This window comes from Anastrepha obliqua, chromosome 3, assembly GCF_027943255.1.
Source record: "Anastrepha obliqua isolate idAnaObli1 chromosome 3, idAnaObli1_1.0, whole genome shotgun sequence".
Taxonomy (NCBI): Eukaryota; Metazoa; Arthropoda; class Insecta; order Diptera; family Tephritidae; genus Anastrepha; species Anastrepha obliqua.
The window spans coordinates 96236548-96260490 of record NC_072894.1 but is presented as its reverse complement, the minus strand read 5'-3'; the positions used below and the strand labels follow the sequence as shown (position 1 = coordinate 96260490).

The 23943-nt window shown below is 35.4% G+C and overlaps 1 protein-coding gene across 1 annotated transcript; it reads right to left on the bottom strand.

Moving 5' to 3' along the window:
* Positions 1–10748: 10748 nt before the first annotated feature.
* LOC129242792 (mpv17-like protein) lies at positions 10749–16964 on the bottom strand. The gene is made up of 4 exons (XM_054879640.1): positions 16575–16964; positions 14577–14674; positions 12802–12914; positions 10749–11598 (listed from the first exon to the last, which is right to left on the bottom strand). Exons 1-4 carry the CDS (start codon positions 16701–16703, stop codon positions 11345–11347), a joined length of 594 nt encoding a protein of 197 aa, XP_054735615.1. The 5' UTR covers positions 16704–16964; the 3' UTR covers positions 10749–11344.
* Between the last annotated feature and the right edge of the window lie 6979 nt (positions 16965–23943).

Below are 23943 nucleotides of genomic sequence, written 5' to 3'. Positions count from 1 at the left end.
ATTATTTTAAATTAGGGTTGAAAATGCCTTCTTTTTTAAAAAGTTTCCTTAATCGACGGTTTCCGTTAACACTCTAAATTTAATAAATATTCAATTACCAAATCTACTGGGCGAGATAATTGTGTGTCAATTGTGTGAAATTCGCCATTAATCGCTATTGTGTTTGTGTGATTAATTTATTAATCTAAATTTGTATTCATTATTGCATCATTTTGTGCCACTGTGCACTTTCACATAACTTTCTACGCTCATTTATAAAACTATTAGTTTGCGTGTTGGTGATTATACGTATTGTTGCCTCACTATTGTTGGCATTGTTAATGTGTTAAGTGTATGGGGTTTGTTTTTTTCTTGTTGCTGTAGTGTAGTAAACTCGAAGGAAGTATGCCTGAATGTTCGTAGTAATTTTCCACAAATTCCCTCTCACGCATACAATTAAATTCACACACTAAATATTTATAAACTTAATTAGGAGGCTTACTCACAAGGTGTTCTACGTACATACTTACATACAATACAGCGCATACATATACAGATAATCACCGACATGCGTGTGCAGTAATCGTAGTAGTATATAATTAGTATATAAATTTACTAAGCACGCATACTCTTACACGATTTCATACACCTTAAGCGTGAGAGAGCTGATGGCGCGCTTGCTTATTGTGTCGGTGTCGGAAGCAACAATGCCAAGCGTGAGTCACCAATTGGCTTCGCTTGCTGCTTGAATGATAAATAGTGACGCACACATACACACACACAAACACACAAGAGTGGCGCTCCCTTACATGCGGAATGAAAGGATGGAAACTAAATACCGCAGCTATTTGGGCACACAAGTAAAAAATGCAACCACAAGAACAAAGGTGCACACCAACAGAAAAACGCTGAATCACAAAAATGTAACTTTAACTGAGAAAGCTTAGCTTATCTCAGCTGATACGCCCCGCCCAACCCGCCTATCACACAACTAAAGTCAACTAAAGTGAACTAAAGCCAAACTATGTAAGTGAAGCGAACGTTTTCAGTTAGCCCAGCTAAATAGGCACTTGATCTACTTATACCTAAGTAAATCAGCACAATTGCAGCGTAAATAGGGGCGTGTCGAAGTGTTTCGAATAGGCTTATATACCCTGTAGCCGGGTAAGAAGCGCGCACATACACACTAACATACAAAAATGCGCTTTGAATTGGAGCGTGCATTTAAGGCACCATTGATAGTCTTAGCTAAGCACAGATGTACGCACACATACGACGCGGTAAGCGTTGATTTATCATCAGCGCATTACAAGTAATTAGCCGCAACTACCTTCCATGGCCGACACTTACATGCACACTTGAAACTTTTTTATATACATTTATTAGGGTGCTCGTTGTGCTGTTGAGCATTCGTTATATGGAGAAGCTGTACAAAATCGCAGGTAAAAAAAGAATTTAAAAAAAATCATCCAATATAAAATCAATCAAAATCATAAAGTTTAGACCTTCAACTTGCATTTTGTAATCTTTGAATTTAATAGGCTACAAAACTGCAAATATACTTAAAAAAATTATTCCACTTATTTCAAAATTATTTGGCTTAAATTTATGGTCTAAAGTTTTTTTGGTGTAAAATAGATATCAGCGGTTATATTAGCTTTGAAAGTTATTTATTTTTTAATATGTTAGAATAAAACAAACATTTACAACAAAATTATTTAAGATTAAAAAATTTCTTTTTTAATTTTTTAAATTTTTCGTCATTTTTCGAGACTACACTCAGATTTCTACGTTTACGATTTTTTTAGCGTTTACGAGCAAATATATTTAAAAAAATTATTTCAATTATTATTTTCTAAGTATTTTGCTAAAAATTATAGAATGGAATTTGTTGACGTGAAATATCTCCGGTTGTTTTAACATTATTTTAAGTTAAATTTTCCTCATATTTGGGAAAAAATGGACTTTTAAGAATAAAATATATTTTTTTTAATTTTTGGAAAATAATTTCTCGATCATTTTACACTAAAATTTGTTAGTTCATTTTTAACATTTACTCAAGACGCATGTTTCGAATCTTACCCGAAATATTTCACATTTAGTCGTTTTCTGGCTAGCCCCATTATTCTACAGACGGTCTCGAACAACATCCGAAATTTCAGAAATATTGACCACCCTAATATACATATGTATTTATGTACAATATATACCTGGTTACTTTAACATCCTTACCTAATTATCTGCTCGACTCAAGCCCTTTTTGCCAACCTTCCTCCTCAGCTACCTTCAGTTATTTATCATCTCATTCCCAATTCAAGTACAAGTGTTGCTTGTTTTGTTGTAGTTAATGTTAATGTACGTGTATGCCCATAGTTGCTGGCATCGTTTGTAGCATTGCTGCTTCTTGTTGTTGTTGTGGTGTGAAGCACCTTCTCATTTTTCATCATCTTCTTCTCTCTCGTCGCTCACAAACCACATTGACTTTTTAACCTAATAACGTTAACTTTCTTAATTAATTTCATTGACACAGGCTATTTGTGCATTAGCCTCGTTTGCGTGAAAGTTGTGGTGTGTCCTTAAACAACTAAATACACAGGTGTATAGACGTGCAAACATACTTCAACTTTCGCTAACAATCACACGCGCACATGCACATGTAATTAGTAAGAGATAAGAAATAACTTCTGGTGCCGGCTGGCTTGACTGTCATTAGTTGCTGCAAACCATTTATTTCGAAGTATAGAAAAATTTTAAGCTTATGCAAAAAATAAAAAAAAAATCATAAACCAAACTGTCTGAGTTTCATGTTTTCATTGAAACGGTTATGCACAGCAGTCGCTAAGGAGAGATCAGAGAATTACAAAAATGAGAATACAACGATTTTCTACTGCACCCAATGCAAATCGTTGCATTAATTCACAAACAAAATAAAAAAGTTTGCTGAAAAAATATAACTGAAAGTATCAAAAATTAGAAAAAATTAATTGTAATCCATTGAAAATGGTCAGCCATACGAATGTTGAGTTTTGAAAAAATTCTAGTATGTATTAGGTGCGCAACTAAGTTCCCGCTGTTTGTCAACAGATGCCGCCAGCAGTGTGTGCTAGGCGATTCTAACATAACCTCAACGTCATAAACCTAGACATTGATTTTGTTTTGGTATCATAGACTTTTGGTTTTGTGAAAATGTCTGATTTTGTGCCGAATAATCGTCATTTGCGGGAAGTGTTGATTTTCCTCTTTCATTCGAAAAAAACGGCGGCTGAAGCGCATCGAGAGCTACAAAAAGTTTATGGAGATGCTGCTTTAAGTGAAACAACGTGCCGAGATTGGTTGGGGCGCTTCAAAGACGGTGATTTTGAGGTTGACGACCGTCCGCGTGAAGGAAGGCCAAAAACCTTCGAAGACGCTGACTTGGAGGCATTGCTCAGTGAGGATCCGTGTCAAACGCAAGAAGAGCTTGCTTCAGTACTAGGAGTTACTCGCCAATCCATTTATAAGCGATTGCATGATTCGAGAATGATTCAGAAACAGGGGACTTGGATTCCTTATAAGTTAAAACAAAGGGATGTTGAACGTCGTTTCTTCGGAAGGGAAGGGGTTTCTTCATTGCATCGTGACGAGTGATGCAAAATGGATTCATTATAGCAATCTAGAGAAAAGAAAGTCATGCCTGGTCATGCTTCTACGTCGTCGCCTCGGCCGAATATTCACGCTGCGAAGGTAATGCTATGTATTTGGTGGGACCAAGTTGGTGTTATTTATTATGAACCGTTAAAGCCAAGCAAAACCATCACTGGGTATTGGTATCGACTTCAATTGATGTGATTCAACCGAGCACAGCGCGAGAAGTGGCCACAATACGCGGAGAGGCATGAAAAAGTGATTCTACAGCATGACAGCGCTTGGTCTCACGTTGCCAAAACCCTACCTGGAAACACTAAAAAGGGAAATCCTACCCCACACGCCATATTCTCCAGATATTGCGCCGTCCGATTATCACCTGTTCCGATCGATGGTGTATGGTCTAGCTGATCAGCAGTTCCATTCATATGGAGATCTACCGGAAAGATGGAAAAAGGTACCCAAAAAACCCTACCAAGATTGGTATCGTCCACTTTACCAGAAGAAAGAAGCTTGATGGACTCGTTCTGCCTGATCTAAAAGCAGTCACAATCCAGCTATCAAATGAAATCAAATATCTTGGGCTAATCTTCGATAGTAAACTCCTTTGGAAGTCATAGGTTGAAACAAAGAAATCCAAAGCACTGACAGCTTTCGGGCAATGCAAAGTTGTCTTTGGGAAAACGTGGGGTATTTTTCTTAGCAAGATCCTATGGATCTACACGGCTATGATAAGACCTATTATCACCAATCCAATTCATCAGCGGTCTGGATAAGTAGACTATCTCTCGTGGGAGTCAAGAGGACCTTATCGAGACTACAACGCACTGTGGCCAACTGTTGACCTCTGACTCTTTAACTAGGATGGGCTCTGAGGCCGACTTCTTCGGCCCACTCCCTTCTGCAGCCATTACAGCCACGGTTAGCAAACGGGTTACGGCTGAGAGCAGCTGCAGGTGGACAAAACTGATGTTACCTGTCATGTCCGACTAACTGTCGTAAAAACTCCTCTCATTAAATAGAAGGGACTGTAGGCAGCTGGTTGGACTGATGGCGGGCCACTTTCTATTAGCAAATCAGATGGAAAAGCTAAGCATCTCCTCTGCCCAGCATGAGGAGAGAAGGATGAGACGGCGGACCACTTTCTGTGCATCTGCCCGGCTTTCGCTCGGATCAGGGTCGACGTCTTTGGCACTGATGTGTTAAGAAGCGACCAACTTGGCTCCCTGGCACCAAAAGATCTACTCAGATATCTTCGGAGGTCGGATAGATTTAAAGAAATTTAAAAAAGGAGCTCGAGCTCAGCACAATGGACTTAATGATGTCGGAGTGCCGTAGTTGCTAGTGTCTCCCGACAAAAAAAATTGACAGCTGCAGTAGACACTCAAAATCATTTCTTTTTTTTTCTGTGGTAAAAAAGTTATTTATTATTTGGGTTTCATATTTACATCCAAGATCTTTCTACTAAAAAAATTATAATAAGAAGTAATTTTATTCCAAAAACTTTTAATTATTTCCATACTATATTTCATCCCGGGCAGCGCAAACAAAATCAAACTCGCACCATTACCTGATCTGGCGCCCATTTCGTCTTTAACGACTCCTTTTTCCGCATGCCATAATCAAAAATTTCCCAACGTTTTTTGCACTGCTTTCTTTCGCTCTCTATCAATAGGTGTCATAGCAACATGAATTTATCTATTCATAACCACAACACCACAACTATACCAGTTAACTGTGTAAACTTTTTCTAAGCTAATTTTCTGCATAGATTTTTTCTCAAAGCGATGCTTTGCCACATCTTCCACTTGGCCACATTGGCCTTAGCGAACAGCACTCGACCCAACTGTCAACTGAACCAGTTGCTTATTCACCTACCAACAGCCACTACTGCCACTTCAACAGCTAGCAACTGCCAACAGTTGCTGTAGTTGGTATTTTTTCATAACTACTTTTTTGAAACCTACTTTTTACCATACCTGAAAGAGTAACACTTTTTATGTATACAACGCACGCTCCCTGTGCATAGCTGGAGTGCTCAGGAAGCGGGGGAGGTGTGAGGAATGAAAGTTGTGAAAAGTTGCATTTTTTAAATTTCAAATTATAATACGTACAACAAAGCGGCGAAAAGGTTAACTTTATGCAAAAAAGGAAATTTATTTTCCCCCATTTTTTTCAGCAAATGCATGTCCTTGAACTATAATAAAGTTGATAAAAAAATACAAAAAAAATATAAAAATCCCAACAAAGGTATTCCACTTGTTGTGCCAACCAGGCAACCACTCGACTGCCAACCAGCCTGGTTGTTGGTTGATTGTGCGCCACTTTCGTTTACGCGCCGTTTGATGGGAGCGCGTTAAAAGGTGTAAAATGCTACACAAATTATGCAAATATAAGCGCTACATAGCGTACATTTAAAATTTTCGCTCATTAATCTTTGCGCTGCTTAACATTTGCCGAAAACTCGATGGAGCCGCGACGTGTCGTGGACGCAACAGCAGCCACCAGCAAAGGATATGCAGCTCCTGTTGACATTTTCTCATGTTTTTTTTTTTGTTGTACAATCAAAAATTATTTATTTTCATACTTACTTTTTCATGTGTAGGTGTTAAAATTATGCGAGCAACTGTTGCGCCGCCAGAAAACAACAACAAAAAAAGTTATACATAAATCCGGGGCCCAAACAACAAAATATGCAGCGACAGCGGTTGAGCTTTTTGCGTTGGTATATGGAAATTTTAACCTTTCACAAAGGCGGCTGGCTGCTCGCTGCTCCCTACTCCCTGCTATTTGCCCATGCCGCGCGCCACGCTCCCCAACGAGCACAACCTCATTTTTGGCGCAGAAGGCGCAAAGGCGGCTTTTTATCACTTGGCCGCAACCTTGCTGCTATTCGGCAACATATTGTTGCGCAACACTTGCAGGCGTGCAAAAACAACAACAACAAGACAAAAACATTTTGCAATTTTTCACAGGAAGCATAACGATTTACGCCACAGTTATGCGCTGCTTTGTTGTTACACAAAGCCAGCTTTTGCAGCAAAGAAAAAAAATTAAAAAAAATATAAAAAGATAAAAACTAAAAAAAGAAATACAAACACATACAAAAAAATGTTTAAAAATATGTATATAAAAATAACAAACAAAAAATCAAAGCACGCTCGCCACTCAATGCCCCTCCATGGCGTATACGTAACATTTAGTTTTATACGCACACTCTCACTACCACATACACATACTCGTATAGCGTCTGCTTTCTCACTTATGTTTGTACGCATTTAAGCGCACGAAAGTAGTTATGCACTTCACAAAAGTGGTCGCTTTTTTGGTGTGATAAATCTTTGTCGTGTGGCTAATCTGCAAGGGCTGGTTAATGTCTGCAAGTTTTGGAGTAATCCGCATAAGCATACATACATACAATTGCACACGCTTATACATAAATATTATATGCTTTATCTGTAAATACTTCCGCCTTGTTTGTTGTGCACTTAAAAGTTAGAAACTCCCGATTTGATAAGGCAGGCAAATCATCCCATGAAATGTGAGAAAACTTTAACCATAAACCTTATTCTCGAAAATAATATTACAGAAAAAGTTTTCTGGAAAATCTCAAAAATCACCCAAGAAGCTAAAATAAATGTTTCCTATGCATAATCTTGCAAAATAAATTCAAAATCTCTTGCACACTTAAAAAGGACGTGGACTAAGTAGCTATTTGGGTATATGTAAGCAAGGGTATGAGCATCTAAGGTATACCTATCTTATTGCATTATTCATAATGAGCTGTTGACAAATAATCGCACTGCGAAGTCATATTCTGCCGAACTCGCTGAGAGCCAATCAACGGTTTAATTTTCAGCCAGACCTCCAAAATCTTTTCACCCTGCTTCAAAGCAGCTTCCAAAACATGTTCTCGATCATTTTGTGAGTTGAAAGATTCCTCATTTAAAATTTGTTCCCCGCATAGTGCACAATGTTCGGAAATTAAACACTTTCGAGCAAGCACAACAACTCTTTTGCCCTTTCGAGGTAAAATTTCGTTTACTATGGTATAAGAAAAGTCGCTGAAAAATATCGGAAGAGAGCTTATAGTATATGGTGATATATAGAAAATGAGTATATAGCTAACACATTTTTGAGTATATGGTGAAAGCTCGCTTCCGATATTTTTCTCTGTGACTTTGAAGGAATCAGCTTATTTGCTGACGTAACCGGGGTCATGACAGCGGTTTGTTCGCCTGTAACGTGACAGTCAAAGCTGCTCGCTCAATTTTGTTTTTCTTCATAGCTAATGGCCAAGCCTGGTGAATCTATCATCTTTTGGTTGAATAGCGTGAAGAGCTTCACATTCAAGTCTCACTGATTTGGATACCAGGACAGGAGGGACACGAAGGAAATGAGAAGGTAGGCTTTTATGCCAAAAAAAGGGGCAGAAGGGCTATTTATTGGACCAACCCCATTTTTCAACTTTAACAAAAATAATATAAAACAGGAAACCAAAAAATGGATCCAAACTAAAATCAGGGAACACTGAAACGGCACAAGCGGCCTTAATCACTCCAAAAAGTTTTTGAACTTCAATGCCAACAGAGCAAAATCTGCTCCAACCCTAGATAAAAAGGGCCTCAGATTACTCTGTGGAGCACTTACAGGTCACTTTGTCTGTAATAAACACTTTAACACAATAGGGCTACCTAGTATAAGATTATGCAGGTTCTGCTGTGATGAAGAGGAGTCTATGGAACACTTATTCACCAACTGGGAGGCATTAGGCCACAGGAGACACAGAATCCTGGGCTCGTACCTACTAGAGGAGGAAGGCCTAGAATTGTTCCCTCCTAAGGAGCTGGTTCGATTCCTTGGTATACTAAATAATTATAATTAAATAATTAGGGGCGCACAATAGATCAATCTGGTCGCACTACATAAAGGCCTTAGCTTTACCCGTACAACCATTACCATTACCATCATCGTTGGCTGTGATGCGCAAAAGGCAAACAAAATCTCAGATTTTCTTAATTTCTGCAAGACGAAAGAAAAATTTCAAATACATTTTTCACTTATTTTGCTAAGATTTCGAGCTAAAAAAATTCAAAAAAATTCACATATGTAAAGAAATATTTTTAAATTAATTTCATTATGTAATATAATAATTTATTGTGTAAAATATTTTTTCATGTGCAACTATACTTACATTTTAATCCATACATTCTTAAAATATGTAAAATCAAAAAATTTAAAAGTTTTATGAATATTTATGTTTCTAAAACTAAATAATTAATATATCGAAATATTTTGATGTTCTCAGCATATCCTTATTTATCGAGGTATTTTGTATTTAAAATTATTGATATAGTTACCAATTTGTCGATAGATATGATAGATATGGGCAATAAAGCATATTTAAGGCGTGGTATTATATTGGTTTGTTCCGAAAGTAATTTCGTTTTTTCCCGACAGAGGATTTAATTGTATTTTTTCGCACTTCACTCTTAAGTCGCATTGTCATCATATATTTTAATAGCTGATATAGCAAGGCTTGTGTGTGAATGAGTTCAATTGATTTTACGCAATAGTTCTTGGTCGGTGCCCTTTTAAATATGGAAAGCAATAAGCAGCATTTTCGTCGTATTTTACTTTTTTACTATAGAAAAGATAAGAACGCCATTAAAGCTAGAAAGAAATTAGACGATGTGTATGGAGAAGATGTGTTGACAATACGCCAGTGCCAGAACTGGTTTGCAAAATTTCGATCCGGCAATTTTGATGTCGAAGATGCTCCACATTCTGGGAGGCCGGTTGAAGCTGATAAAGACATGTTATGATCACACGGAATGGTCTGAAGGCGAAGATCGTCTTTCATTTTCACCACAAAAAAACGAAATTACTTTCCGAACAACCCAATATTTTTATACTTTTCGTGATATTCGATATTTCTAATTTTGCCTATATAAATTTTTATAAAACGTAAATTTCTTAATTCTATAAATTATGTAAGGTAATTTAGAATATGAAATTCCATGAAAAAAGCAAAAGAATAATAAAACAGAGAGAAGTTGTTGCATTATCGGATACTACGCATATATTTGGAAGTTCGAACAATTTTGCGTGTAATTGTTTGTCTCGTCGATTTCGTAATCTACACTTAAATTTAGGCCAGTCGGAAGCGGCAGCATCATGCGGGCTTCTCGATAAATCTTGTTTTTTTATTAGTGGTATTATTTATTCATCGATAGAATTTTTAGTTATTTTAATTTACATGTGTATATAAGGTGGCGCAAAATTAATCACCCTAACATCAAATATGTATTTTTTGCAATTTATATTTTTTTAAACTAGACAACTGTAGCATACAAACAGACAGGCAATGGAACACGTAAAGGTCCACATAAAGATTTACAGTCTGTGTCAGAAAAAAAGATTCGGTATTTTTCTTATAACTCCAAAATATGTATGTATATTTTGTTCTGCTTTTGGCTGCAAAATAGTCCCACTCAAGGGCTACGATGCCAGTGCTAACTCAGGTCAGTGTCGTTCGAAATTTTCCTGTAAACGCAACCAAATAAAAATCAGTGAGAAATACGCGAAGTGTTTCGAGGCGGTATTTTTATGCACACATTCGAAAGGGCCGATAGTATCTTACGCAGAGGCTGCAAAAGTGATTAGAACATCTAAAAAGTTTGTTGTGATGTGGAATCAGCAGAATAAGGCGGGCAAAAATGTTGGTGACTTTTCCGAGCGCGGTTTGGAGCGAGTGACGACAAAAAGCAGGATAAATCTCCAAGCTTCAAGGGCCCAACTTTTTAAGCGAAACCCTTCTTTGTGACTACGGCAAACACGATCAGTTCTTGCTAAAAAGAGAGAAGATGTGAGTATCAACACCATCGAACGACGACTGAAGGAGGCGAACATATCCTACCGTCCCACATCATCAAAGCCACTGCTCTCAGAAAAACACATTGAGAAACAACAAAACAAGAAAATGGCGTCATAGTATTGGACTGGCCTTCCCAGTTCCCAGACGCCAACCCCATTAAAAATGTGTGGGAAACTATGAATACGCATCTTGCCAGAAGGGCAGTACATGAATTAAAGCAACTCGCGCGTCAAGTTCGCAAAATCGAGTCCTGTTTGTCGACGAGAAGCTGGTCCAAAGCATTAAGAAGATGCCAGGCTATACTCGACAACGATGAACACTACACTAAATATATGTCTTTTATACTTCATGAATAATCGCGGTTCCTTTTTTCTGACACAGTCTGTACATCACTCAAAAAAAAGCATTTTTTTTTAATTTAGTGAATAAGTTATTAAAAACAGAAGTGGATGATTAATTTTGCGCCACCATGTGTTAAGACGGTATCGGAAGGTTTATTTTCCATAGTGATGATAATTTTATACTAGACCTTACAAAATAAAAATTTAATTATAAGTAAAAATATCGATTTTAAATGGAGTACAACCAGACAAACACTAGAATGCCTGAATCTCTAACTCTCCATGATTTTCAATTAGGCGAGTATATCAGCATTTGTATGCTGTAGTTATCGTTATACCGATGTTACCGACATTTTCGAAATTCATTTTCAAAAGTTCATGAAATATTTTAAAATACTAAGCCCCCTTGCGGCTTTTTATTATAAACTCAAATCTCATTGCATTGCTTTTTTAACTAACTAATCTAACGTAAATTTAAATCTCATTTTTAAAATACAGCTACAGCTGATTTTAGGTTAGGCCTCTACTGAGCAGCCACCTTCACCTTCACTTCACTCTCGGGCTCCAGCTCGTTTCGCTGCCGCTTAATCCAGCACAAAATGTTTACCCAGATGAAACCACAAACACCCATGTAAATCACACGAAATCTCGGCGCAACCAAGACGAAATTTAATGTTTGCGCTGGCAGCCAAAATATGCAAGAGCGTACAAATGTAGGCACGAACTTTTCGCGCAACTCCTTGAAGGGATCCTCAGCGCGTTCCATTAAAGACATGCCTAAAAATATGCAGAAATTGAAGTGAAAACAGGATGAAAGAATAAATCGCATTATTTGTGTATGCAAATATTGAAGATTCTGCTACAAAGCGGAAAGATTTGAATAAAAATGTATCTATATATTTTTGGTTTAGCGGAATTTTTAATTTTTGTGCAGAAGTTTTTGGCCGCAATGGAACCAGTGTAAAGAATATTTGAAAATTAGTACTCTAGCCAAAAAAAAATCACGAATTTCCTCTATTTATTATTTTCCAAAATAAATATTAAAAAAAAAGTCCGTGTAGCGTAGTACACATAACAGAAGTGAAACTTTCAAGACAGACAAAGAAGACCGAGAGAGACCCGAGAGAGAATGAGAGGGAGAGAGAGAAAGAGAAAGAATATATATCTAAATAAATTTACAACATTTGCAGAGAATACAAATAGACAAAATTTACAAAAAACGGAGAAGGGTCGACCGGTGTAGGTAAACGCCGGACACAAACCGTGGCAACAACGCGCACTACTCCGAGCGTTTATCACCCGCACACACGCAGCGATTCCAGGACCGCAACAACGGCACAAATTACCGCAAGGCAACCAATAAATCCGACGCCGGAATGGATAGCACATTATAGTACGCACAAGCACCAGGAAATGAGCGCCAAAAAGTAGGCACCAAAAATAAACGACAAAAAAATTAGGACCAAAAAACGCCCCAAACAGTAGGCACCAAGGAAATATAACGCTAAAAAGTAGGTACCAAAAATATATTTCCTATAAGTTTGCACCAACAAACAAGCGCCAAAGAAGGCAGTGTTATTTCTCCCTAGAAATTAGCAGCCACATGGAAAAACTCAGGAAAAATAGCCTAAAGTGTATCTAAGATATATATAAGGTATAGCTCTCTCTCTCCTTTTCCTCTACGTTACATCTTTTTCACGAAAATGCCCAAAACGTTGCATGGTCTTCAAATTTTACTCTCCCTTCTCGCTCGTCCATCGACGCCTAAGAAGTTTCACTTCAAAAATACTCTTTTTTTCGTTAAAGAAGACGTAAAAAATTTAATTCATTCAAAAATGTCGCTCGATTTGTAAAGAATGCTCCCTATACTTTTATATATATATTAGAATATAATTTTACGTTTTAATAATTTTAAAATGAATGATTTTACAAAAATAGGTAAAATTTCTTAACAAAATTTCCATCAACTTATGCAAGTACCTGTGTAAAAAACTGTCAGCAGGTAGGGCGTCAAGACAAATTGATCCCACACCAGTTTCTTCACGATGGTCTGCTTGGCAGTACCTGGAAATGTGCGATCCAGCCACTTGTACCTGATTTTGTTTTTAGACAAAAATAAAATAACGGAATTATTATTAAAAATTTATTAAAAATAAACAATTATTAATGCATGATTATGCTGAGCAGTGAATAGGCAAGTGCCTACAGAGATGTGCGGACTAATATAGCTGTGCCTTTATACGTTCGTTTTATCACTCAAGCTGCGCTAGACAAGACTAAGAAACAGTTTGAGAGCCACATACTTTTTAGTGCTTTAGTAAAATGCGTGTAAAGAGTGCTTTTGTGAAGTGAGTGTACCGAGTGCTGTAAGTGTGGCTGGTTAATATAAAGAATACGCAAATAATGCAAGATTTTAACATAAGGAAAGATAAAAGCAAACCAAAGATATAACAAAATAAGAAAATCACAAAATGACTTATGAATGAAGTTTAAATTCTACCGAACGAGAGGGATAATTGATCGTGAACTTAAGTAAAACTCAGGTTGCATTTTTGCAAACCTTAAGAGAGTTATGTTTGGGGACCAATCCCGGAATTTTGGAACTACATTAAAAATATCCAGAAATTGCAAGTTAAGCAATTACCGGTATTATTTTCATACATAAAAGCCGTCAAATAACAGGGAAAATTATTTAAATTTAATATTAAAATTTAAGCTAAAATTTTATATTAAAATTTAACATAAAATCTATTAATAAATAATTATTTTTTAGATCATTTGTATTTGCAAATAGGTTTAATATAACCCAATTATGTATATAAAATCCCTGTAATTAGGTGCTACCAGACACGTTCAGTTAGAAACAGAATTAAGCTCATGTTGATTTAGACTTTTAAAGTAACTGACATTTTCCGAGAGTGTAAAAGTTTATGAAAACAAAGCTTAATTTTTTCTTTTATCCAGCTTTAGATGCAAGTGAAAAACGTTGTAGTTGGTGATTGTTGAAAAGCTAAGGCAGTTGAATAATACTGGTATAAAATACGAGAGAGTATTTGTCGAGAGTTATACCCACATATGTATGTATGTTAACAATGCAATTATATAGGTGAGCGGAGGCAATTTTTATTTGCAAGAGTGTAGAGAGTAATAAATAAATAACACGTGCATTTTGTACTGTGGGGAACTCGTAGTTAGGTGTGTATGTGGGTGTGACGAGTAACGATGCTACCATGATAAGAACAGCGATTGATATCAAATGTGTGCATATAAACAAAAACAAACAAAACTATGGTGAGATTGAGTGTGAGAGCGAACCAAGCGCAAGAAGTAACAAATGATAATAGCGGCAATGCAAGCATTGCACGAACAATGACGAGTAAAATTTTATGATTAATTTATGCATATCTATGTGCACACAATGCTGAGTACAATGCTCAAGTGCAAATTTATTTTAATTGAAACTAATCAAAGGGCATAGTGAACAGAAAATGTCAAAAATAAATGTGAGCAATATATGTATATAAGAGGTGCATTGATGTAAGCAAATATTTAAATTAAAAGCACTTAATGGTAATGAAGAAAACTATAAACTACTGGGCGTAGTTTACCACAAAACCGAAATAGTAAGAAAAATTAAAAAAAAATTCTATATTGGAAAATATTTATTAAATAATGTGTATAAAAATTGTATAAAATTAGTTCTCTAATCGGTTTTGTGAATACCGCCAGTGATGAAAATAAGGAAATAAACAAACCATGTATAGAGTGTTGGTGCGAAAACGGTTGTGCCCATCACAGCATACCGACCTATTGTCGCATAATCGATATCCTCTTGTTCCGCTTCGCTTTCCGGCTGTACACGAAAAGTAGTGTGTTTGTGTGTGTAAGGGGAATATGAATATGTAATACAAAAAATGTTTAAGTATAGTAAAATATAATATTGCAATTTATTATCCTGGCTAATTAAATAAAATTAAAATAAAATCAAAAACTAAAAAATTAAATAAAACACAAAGAAATAAAAAGTAAAATAAAACTAATACAAATTAAGTAATAAAATGAAATAAAACTATATAAAATTTAAAAAAGAAAATAAATTAAAATAAAATAAATATTAAAATAGCGACAAATAAAATAAAGTAAGATAAAGTATTATAAAATAGATAAAGTACTATTAAAATAATAATTCTATTGTTATTGCAAATTAACACCTGCATCAATATTCGAATCAGCTGTTTATTTCAAGAAATCTGTAAAGCACACAAAGCCTGAAAAAACTTAAAAATTTAGCCTTTCTAAGATTTTCGTAAAGCCTGAAAGGTTTAATATTTAGCTCTACCTTAAAAGTCACAGCAAATTTATACCAATAGTGTTACAAGAAGATCTAAGATTTAAGAGTAACTTATTATTTAATTAACTTATTATTTTTATATCATTATTTTCGCTTCTTTCAAATTAGAAGCAAATGCTTGGAGAACAAAATTTCATAAAAACTAAGACACGGTCTATGAAACGAATATCTTTTTGAAACCTTAAAAAAATGTAAAAAATTTAATTGTACTTTTCCATTATGCCAACCATTCTCACTGTGCGGACTGAGTTAATACAGAGACGATTCAAAGAAATAAATTGCGTTTTACCAAGAAAATTGTGGTTTTCTTTTTGCTTATGCCAATTACTTTTCAAGCCACATTCGTAAGATGAAGAGTACTTCGACTTTTTCGGTGAACTTCAGAGGACCCAGTGGTCTAGAAATTTCAAAAAATATGATATTTTGTTTTTTCGATATTTCGAAAGTGTAGTATCTTAAGAATATACTGCGAAATTTTCATCCGGAAATCCCCAATATTATAGCTTCTACAGCTCATTGACTAGGTAGAAAGCGGTCCGCGTGCTCCTGTACCTCAAACTTTAAACTCATTTATCTCGAAACGGCTTTTTTCGGCCTGGTGTTGTCAACAAAAAAAAACAAATATTCAACCGAATCGTCTGGAATTTTAATATGTATATTGTTCTCAACATCAATGGTTATCACCCGTAGGAGTTTCATATTATTTCATTTATATCGTTTTTTTTTTTTTAATACCGAAACATAGCTGCAGTCATACTGATCAATAATTTTTTTAGTTTTTGTGTTTCAGATAAATAGAAGAGCCAAAATGAACGACACCGTCCAGGTTCAATTTTTCGGGAGGATCAACTTCAGCGCCATTTTTTAAATTATTAAAATTTAAAAATCGCAATCTTCTATGTAAAAGAAGTTATATAAGAAGACTAAAAAATGTAAATATCGTTTTTCATTTGTTTTATATTATTGTAAAAAAATTCCTGAAAATATCCTGAATTGAAAATATCCTGAAATTATCCTCTAGACCACAGGGATCCCTTGATACAGAATGATATAAAAATGGCTACCTTTCTTTCTTGTTTCAAAAAGGAAATATTTTAAATTTTTTATAATAAATGTCAGTGGTTCTTCACTGAAATAGAATTTTCTTCAATTTTTGTTTTTTTTTTTGTCTTTGTTTACTGCCGTTTACTCTCAAACTGATTCGATTACACTTTCTCGCATTACCTAATCGCCTGCTATTTAACTACATAGCACAAGAATCCACTACTTGCAAATTCGTTTTAATTCTCGTATAAACACAACTTTATCAACAGCTGATTACGCACACACAAATGCGTTCATATGTATGTATGTATATTTTTTCATTTACGCAAATTGAGAATGTAGAAACAAAATCATTTACCAGCACACGTTTCACCAAATATTGTTGAGAATACTCAGCAGCGACATACAAACTGCCATAAATGGCACTGTTGGTGAGAAAGGGATGACGGCGGAAGACGCCACGCACGCCATTCACAAAAGTGGACATGTTTGCGGTCGTAAAATTACACTACGAAGCTCCTTGAGCAATACTTTTTCAAATATAAAAAATTGTATTCACTATTATAGCTAAACAATTAAATAAAAATAAATCCAATTTCACAGGCAGTACTCCAGTACTCGTTAACTGCACATTTCACACTTTTCCATAGAAAATTATTTCGCCCTACCAGCAGAGGAACGCAAAATCAACCAAAAGTCGCTGAGCACGAAAAGTTACTAAATTTTTTAATACGCAAATGTAGCTCTCTGCTGCAGTACAACCGGAGCACTGCTTAGCTTAAATTTGCACTCAACATTTTATTGCTCGCCATAAGCGCTTTCGTAACAACAACAACAACAACATGAACTATCATACTTGATAGCAGCTTACTCTTTAGTGGTTGTTGTACCAGCAGAGGTTGTGGTATTGAGTCTACGGCCTAATCTATTTTAGTTTTTATCTTTATCCGATAGACAGACGCAGTAAATGAGGCTCTTGATAAGTTAATATTAAATAAGAAAATTTTTTTTCGTAGGAATTTTTTCGGTATTGTCTTTTATTTTAGTTTGAAGTTATTATTTTTGAAAATTTATGAGGTAATTTATTTGATGTGCGAGTTTTAATGATTTTTTTTATCAATTAAGTGCATTTAAATGACTTTTATAAAGCAAATATGCACGAATTTTAAAAACAAACGTTGTTGGTGTATTTTATTATAGGTTGCGTGCACATACTCGAAATATGCTTTCAAACTAATTTGATAGGAAAGCTACAAGAAATTCAGTGAACAAACCGTCACTAGGAATCGATAGCAAAAATTTATCTTTTTTCTAAAAAAAAATTCAAGAAAAAGAAAGACATAAAACATACAAACACGTTGATTTATGCTTGTATAGGTGTGCTAGATATCGAAATCAAATACTATTACAACAAATATCTTTGATAAATACGGCTGATCTGGTTGCCTGAAGTCACACCTGTTAAAAAACATTTGATATGATATCTCAAGTTTGGAGGGTCTGAAATAAAAAAAAATATTATTGGTATATAAATATTTAGTAGACTTGTCGCTGTGAACGAACTACGCTGATTGAAATCCAAAAAAAAAAAAAATGAAATGGAAAAAATATTGATACGATATCTCAAGTTTGAAGGGTCTGAAGCAAAAAAATTATTATAAGAAAATAGTAGATTTGTCGCTTTAACATGAACTCGATGGTTTGGTTGAAATCCAAAAAAAACAAAAAAATTAAATAGAAAAAAATTAAAAAATTATAAATAAAATGGAATTTTTTTTAATGGATTTGTTTTTTTTTTAACTTTTTTAACACAAATTGTGCAAAAAAAGGGCGAAAAATTGGAGGTTGAATTAGTTTTAAAGGTTTTTTTCGAAGATTTGGGGCTTTATTGTGAAAAAACGGTACAAAATATTTTATTCGAAGTATTGGCCATCGCTAGCTACAACTTTCGCCCATCTTTCGGGCGATTTCCGGATGCCGTTTCTCCAAAATTCTGGCCGCTACTTGGCTATCCATGACTCAACCCATATTTTGGTAGCCTCGTACGAGGAGAACCGCTGGTCCGCCAAATCGAGACTCATATGCCGGAACAAATGATAATCGGAGGGAGCTATGTCTGGACTATACGGCGGGTGGGGTAACACTTCCCAGCCAAGCGTTCCAAGGTATTTTTTGACAGGTTGAGCAACAGGCGGCCGAGCGTTGTCATGTTGCAAAATAACCTTGTCGTGCCTTTTTACCGTTTCCGGCCGTTTTTCTTTCAATGCCCGGCTTAAACGCATCAATTGCAGTCGGTAACGATCCCCCGTGATTGTTTCGCCCGGTTGGAGCAGCTCAAAATATACGACGCCGACCTGATCCCACCAAATGCAGAGCATGATTTTCTTGCCGTGAATATTCTGCTTGGCCGTCGACGTTGATGCGTGGCCGGGCAAACCCCATGATTTTTTGCGTTTTGGGTTATCGTAGTGGATCCATTTTTTGTCGCCAGTCACCACCCGATGCAAAAAACCCTTCCGATTTTGTCGCTCGATCAGCAATTCGCACGTAAAAAATCGCCGTTCGACGTCGCGCAGCTTCAACTCGTACGGGGCCCAATGTCCTTGCTTTTGGATCATTTCCATCGCTTTTAGACGCTTGCAATCGGTTGATTTATCAACGCCCAATGATTCAGCAAGCTCTTCTTGGGTTTTGCACGAGTCCTCGTTTACCAATTCCCCCAATTCCGCGTCCTCGAACTTTTTGGGCTAGCCAAGACGCTCCTTGTCTTCGGTGTGAAAATCACCACTTTTGAATCGTCGAATCCAGTACTCACATTTGAAATCGACGGAGTATGGTCTGGGTAGGCCTCCTGCAGCAATTCACGGGCTTGGGCTGTATTTTTTTTTTTTTCAAATTGAAGCAGAAAAGCAAAGCTTCCCGCAAATTGCGTTTCGACGGCACGAAAGTTGACATACTCGGAGCACGAAAACACTGCGTTGTTCATACTTCAGCGAAATGACAGATACTGATAAACAAAGCCTAGGAATGAGGCTTTGTCATGAATATATATTCAGTATTGCCAACGCGATAAAGTGATAAATAGCGCCATCTGTGTGTCACCTTTAAAACTAATTCAACCTCCTATAGAATCGTAGTTCATGTTATAAGACATAGTTTTATTCAAATATGTCCATCATTAGCATAGGCCTAATATTATTAATCCAAACTAGTCAAATTGATGTATTAACTGCATTAATAACTAAACGGTTCTGATTCTCCTATGTATTATTTTTAATTACTATTTTTATTTATTTATGTCACATCTCTACAAATACTACAATACTATAAGAATTCGATTTAAAAAAAAAATCGATTTTTTTTAATTTTCTTAATATTAACTTCTTAAGCGATTTAGTTTATAGTTGCTTAACTTTTAGGAATTTGCTTGGACTAGATTAGATTCATTACTAGGTTTTCACTTCAATCTTATGAGCTTTTGTGCCCTGGAGTTTTCTTAATTTAATGACTCCAAATACAAAGTGGCGGAAAAATTTCATCCTATTTTCTTTCACTACAAATTATTTTTAATACATTTTATTTCATATTTCAATAAAGATATCTGATGGGTGATCGCAAACAAAGTTGATGCAAATTTCAACTCTTTCTATTGTTTTATTTTATTTTATTTTATTTTATTTTATTTTATTTTATTTTATTTTATTTTATTTTATTTTATTTTATTTTATTTTATTTTATTTTATTTTATTTTATTTTATTTTATTTTATTTTATTTTATTTTATTTTATTTTATTTTATTTTATTTTATTTTATTTTATTTTATTTTATTTTATTTTATTTTATTTTATTTTATTTTATTTTATTTTATTTTATTTTATTTTATTTTATTTTATTTTATTTTATTTTATTTTATTTTATTTTATTTTATTTTATTTTATTTTATTTTATTTTATTTTATTTTATTTTATTTTATTTTATCTTATCTTATCTTATTTTATTTTATTTTATTTTATTTTATTTTATTTTATTTTATTTTATTTTATTTTATTTTATTTTATTTTATTTTTAGAGCTTAATCCATCTCGGCTATTGCCGGAGATTACACATCCCGGATAAAATTTTCAAGGGATTGTGCTCTGGTGGAGCGTAGTCCAAGTTCTACGCCCATGCGATTGCTATTGCTTAAATATTTAAAAATCTACGAACTATTGCACATGTGTCCAGTATGGTCGACTTCTGCATGTCTTCTAAAAGGTGTTGGCAGTCATATTTCTTCAAGTTTTTTATTAAATGCTTAGGCACTAATCCAGTGGACGATATGATTATTGGAATTATATTCACTTCCCTCGCTTTGTACATCTGTTTCAGTTCTATGGCCAAAGCAGCATACTTCGATACTTTGGTGGAGTATGTGCTTTGGATGTTGCGATTAAGGGGCACCGCTATATCGATTACTTCGATCGTTTTATTTGTCTTGTCGAACAAGATAATGTCAGGTTTGTTGGCAGCTGCTGTTTGATCTGTGGATATAAATCTGTCCCAGTACAGTTTAAAATTTGCATTTTCGATTATTGCCTTTGGTTCATATTTAAAATACAAGACTTCTGCTTGTAAGAGACCGTGTTTTATCGCAAGTTGTTGGTGGAGGATCTTTGCTATATTGTTATGGCTCATGACATATTCACGGGGGGCAAGTACGCTACATCCAGCAATTATATGGTCGATTGTTTCGCCGTAAATGCCGCACCTTCGGCATCTATCCTCTATTGCCTCGCCATGTATCGACCTTCGGAAATTCCTTGTTGGAATAACTCGGTCTTGGATAGCGATTGCGAAACCTTCTGTTTCAGAAAATAGTTTTCCTTTTTTCAACCATAAGTTGGATGATTGTGCGTCGATCCATTCCATTTCGAGATCATGGGGATGGGCACCGTGTATTGTTTTTGCCTTCCATGCTGCGATCATTTCTGCTGGGGCTTTAACCCCCTCAGGTACTGGGAAATCCTGCTCCATCAGACTTAGCGGGGTAAAGCCGTTATCTGCCATAGCTATAGCTTTAAATAGATGAGACTCGCTGCTTAGAAAATATGTACGTAGCTTTAAAGTTTGCGAGAAGTGTAGACGCGCTATATTAATGATTCCTCTCCCACCAATGTTTCGAGGAAGCGATTCGTGTTGTTGTTGTTGGGCCACTGGCGACTCCGCTATCTGATGTCGATGAGCAGAGCCCTCGCCGGCAGCCGTGGCTTCTGCCGACACTTGAGCGAATATCCTCGCTCGGCTGCAATCATTAGATTCCTCTATAATGCGGCTCTCCGTTTTTCGAAACGGGTAATTGCATTTTAAACCTTCTGCCAGGTGGTTTACAGATTTCCTTCTGGGTTAACTGTGTCCTTCAGACATGCATTCACACAGCCGGCATATTAGGCATTTTAGCGGTATGTTTTCTTCTTCGCTGAAACTTCGGAGCCGTGGAGTCGTTACTTCCAGCACCCCTCGGTGAGGGATGTCCGTGCGGGGTCGTGACTAGGGGCCGCGGGGTTGTCATGCCCGTCAACTCTCTAATGAGAGATGCCCTTGCGGGCTTATTTTATTTTAATATACTATTTTATTTTATTTTATTTTATTTTGTTTTATTTTATTTTATTTTATTTTATTTTATTTTATTTTATTTTATTTTATTTTATTTTATTTTTTTTATTATTTTATTTTATGTTATTTTATTTTTTTTTTTATTTGAGCTTAATCCATCTCGGCTATTGCCGGAGATTACACATCCCGGATAAAATTTTCAAGGGATTGTGCTCTGGTGGAGCGTAGTCCAAGTTCTACGCCCATGCGATTACTATTGCTTAAATATTTAAAAATCTACGAACTATTGCACATGAAGTCGACCATACTTCTGCATGTCTTCTAAGAGGTATTGGCAGTCATACTCCTTCAAGTGTTTTATTAAATGCTTAGGCACTAATCCAGTGGACGATATAATTATTGGAATTATATTCACTTCCCTCGCTTTGTACATCCGTTTCAGTTCTATGGCCAAAGCTGCATACTTCGATACTTTGGTGGAGTATGTGCTTTGGATGTTGCGATTAAGGGGCACCGCTATATCGATTACTTCGATTGTTTTATTTATCTTGTCGAACAAGATGATGTCAGGTTTGTTGGCAGCTGCGATTTGATCTGTGGAAATAATAATATATATTTTTTTTATTTTATCGCATCACTTTTGTCAAGAATTCTCGCTTATCAATTTCTCAACGAATGTTGTTCTTAAGTGCCTACGGCTTGTTCACGTAGACCAACTCTTTTAAGTCAAACCAAAGGCAGTTGTTGTGGTTTCTCAGATCCAATGATCTGGCTGTCCAACGAAGTTTCTAATCGAGAAATCAGACAATATAGAAAATTATCCCACAAAATCTCCATGATGCCACGCACACAGTGCTCGGTGACTACGATTTGCTGTGCAACCAAGTAGAACTCATTCAATTTCGGCATAAGGAATTCGTTCTATATGGTTCGGTATCATGCGTTAGTCTTCTTCACAAAGCAAAGCGTAGCAAAATAAATATCACAAAGTGATCACTTTTGTAGATAAAGTTGTGCCTTATGAAGAGCGCCAGTTATCAAAAACCAGGTATTCTGTATTTAAGTAGTTTATTTAAGTGATTTTTGGGTATATTTGAGATTATAATATATATAATAGCATCTTGGAATATACATACATATATATATTTTTTTAAGCTCGCAACATTATCCCCTTTACCTTTTTTTAACAGAAACTATTTGAATAGATATGAAAACTTCTTACCTTGTTTCTGAAATATCCACTGTTGAGTATACAGAGTTTACTTACATACCCACTGTTACTTGGATTTCTTGTACAGGTCAACTGTTAGATTGGCATAACGCTGTAAATTTAACAGCGAGTGTAACATCTGCTAGTACGGAAAAATGTGTAAAAGTTGCTACCAGTAGAGTGTATGTGAAATAGGCCTGTAAAAAGCATAAAAAGCACAAAATAATTGGAGCAATTCACTCATTAACATTTTTTCATTCCTTATTTGGCCTAATTTAAAATAATTTTGATGTAAATATTTATAATCTATCGCACACGAATATATTCAAATTTATATGGTTTGGAAAAACGCAAAAAAATTTAATAATTTTGAAAGGTTTGATTTAACTTACGTACTTTCTTATGTGGCACTACAACTATGTGTTGGTTTTGGCCGCATTCAAAATAGAGCGCCAGCTGTTTCTGTCATGTGCTCGCTGCCAATTATACGTTAATAAGAGCGAGAGTGTAACGTGAATTTGAAAAGTAGGAAAATGAAACATAATTATAGAGCTATTAAACTGGAACAAAAAATATTTTCATTATATAACAGCGAATAATTATTGTGAAGAGAATAAGTTTAGCTTTATTTAGAGTTAATTTATTATTAAAAATTTACTCAACTATAAAAATAATTTGGCTCTCTAGACACGCAAAAATGATAAAAATCGGTCGTAAACCAACAAAACTGTCAAATGCCGAGTGAGCCGGAACACCTCCTAATTCGATGCTGCTTTGAGTTCACCATAACTTTTCGTAAAATTGCTATAACTCGCTCAATTTTGCCCCGATTAGCCTGAAATTTCGGCAGTTCGTTGCAAAAGCGTCAGGCTTTCTAGACATGTAAAACTTATATTTTTTATGTGCCGAAAAAGTAGGAAATCAA

Coding starts and splice junctions, on each gene's coding strand:
- LOC129242792 (XM_054879640.1), bottom strand. CDS start 16,703: ATGTCCACTTTTGTGAATGGCGTGCGTGGCGTCTTCCGCCGTCATCCC. Junction 14,675..16,574: donor ATTTGGTGAAACGTGTGCTG/GTAAATGATTTT, acceptor TTTCGTGTACAG/CCGGAAAGCGAAGCGGAACA. Junction 11,599..12,801: donor GCTGACAGTTTTTTACACAG/GTACTTGCATAA, acceptor GCATATTTTTAG/GCATGTCTTTAATGGAACGC.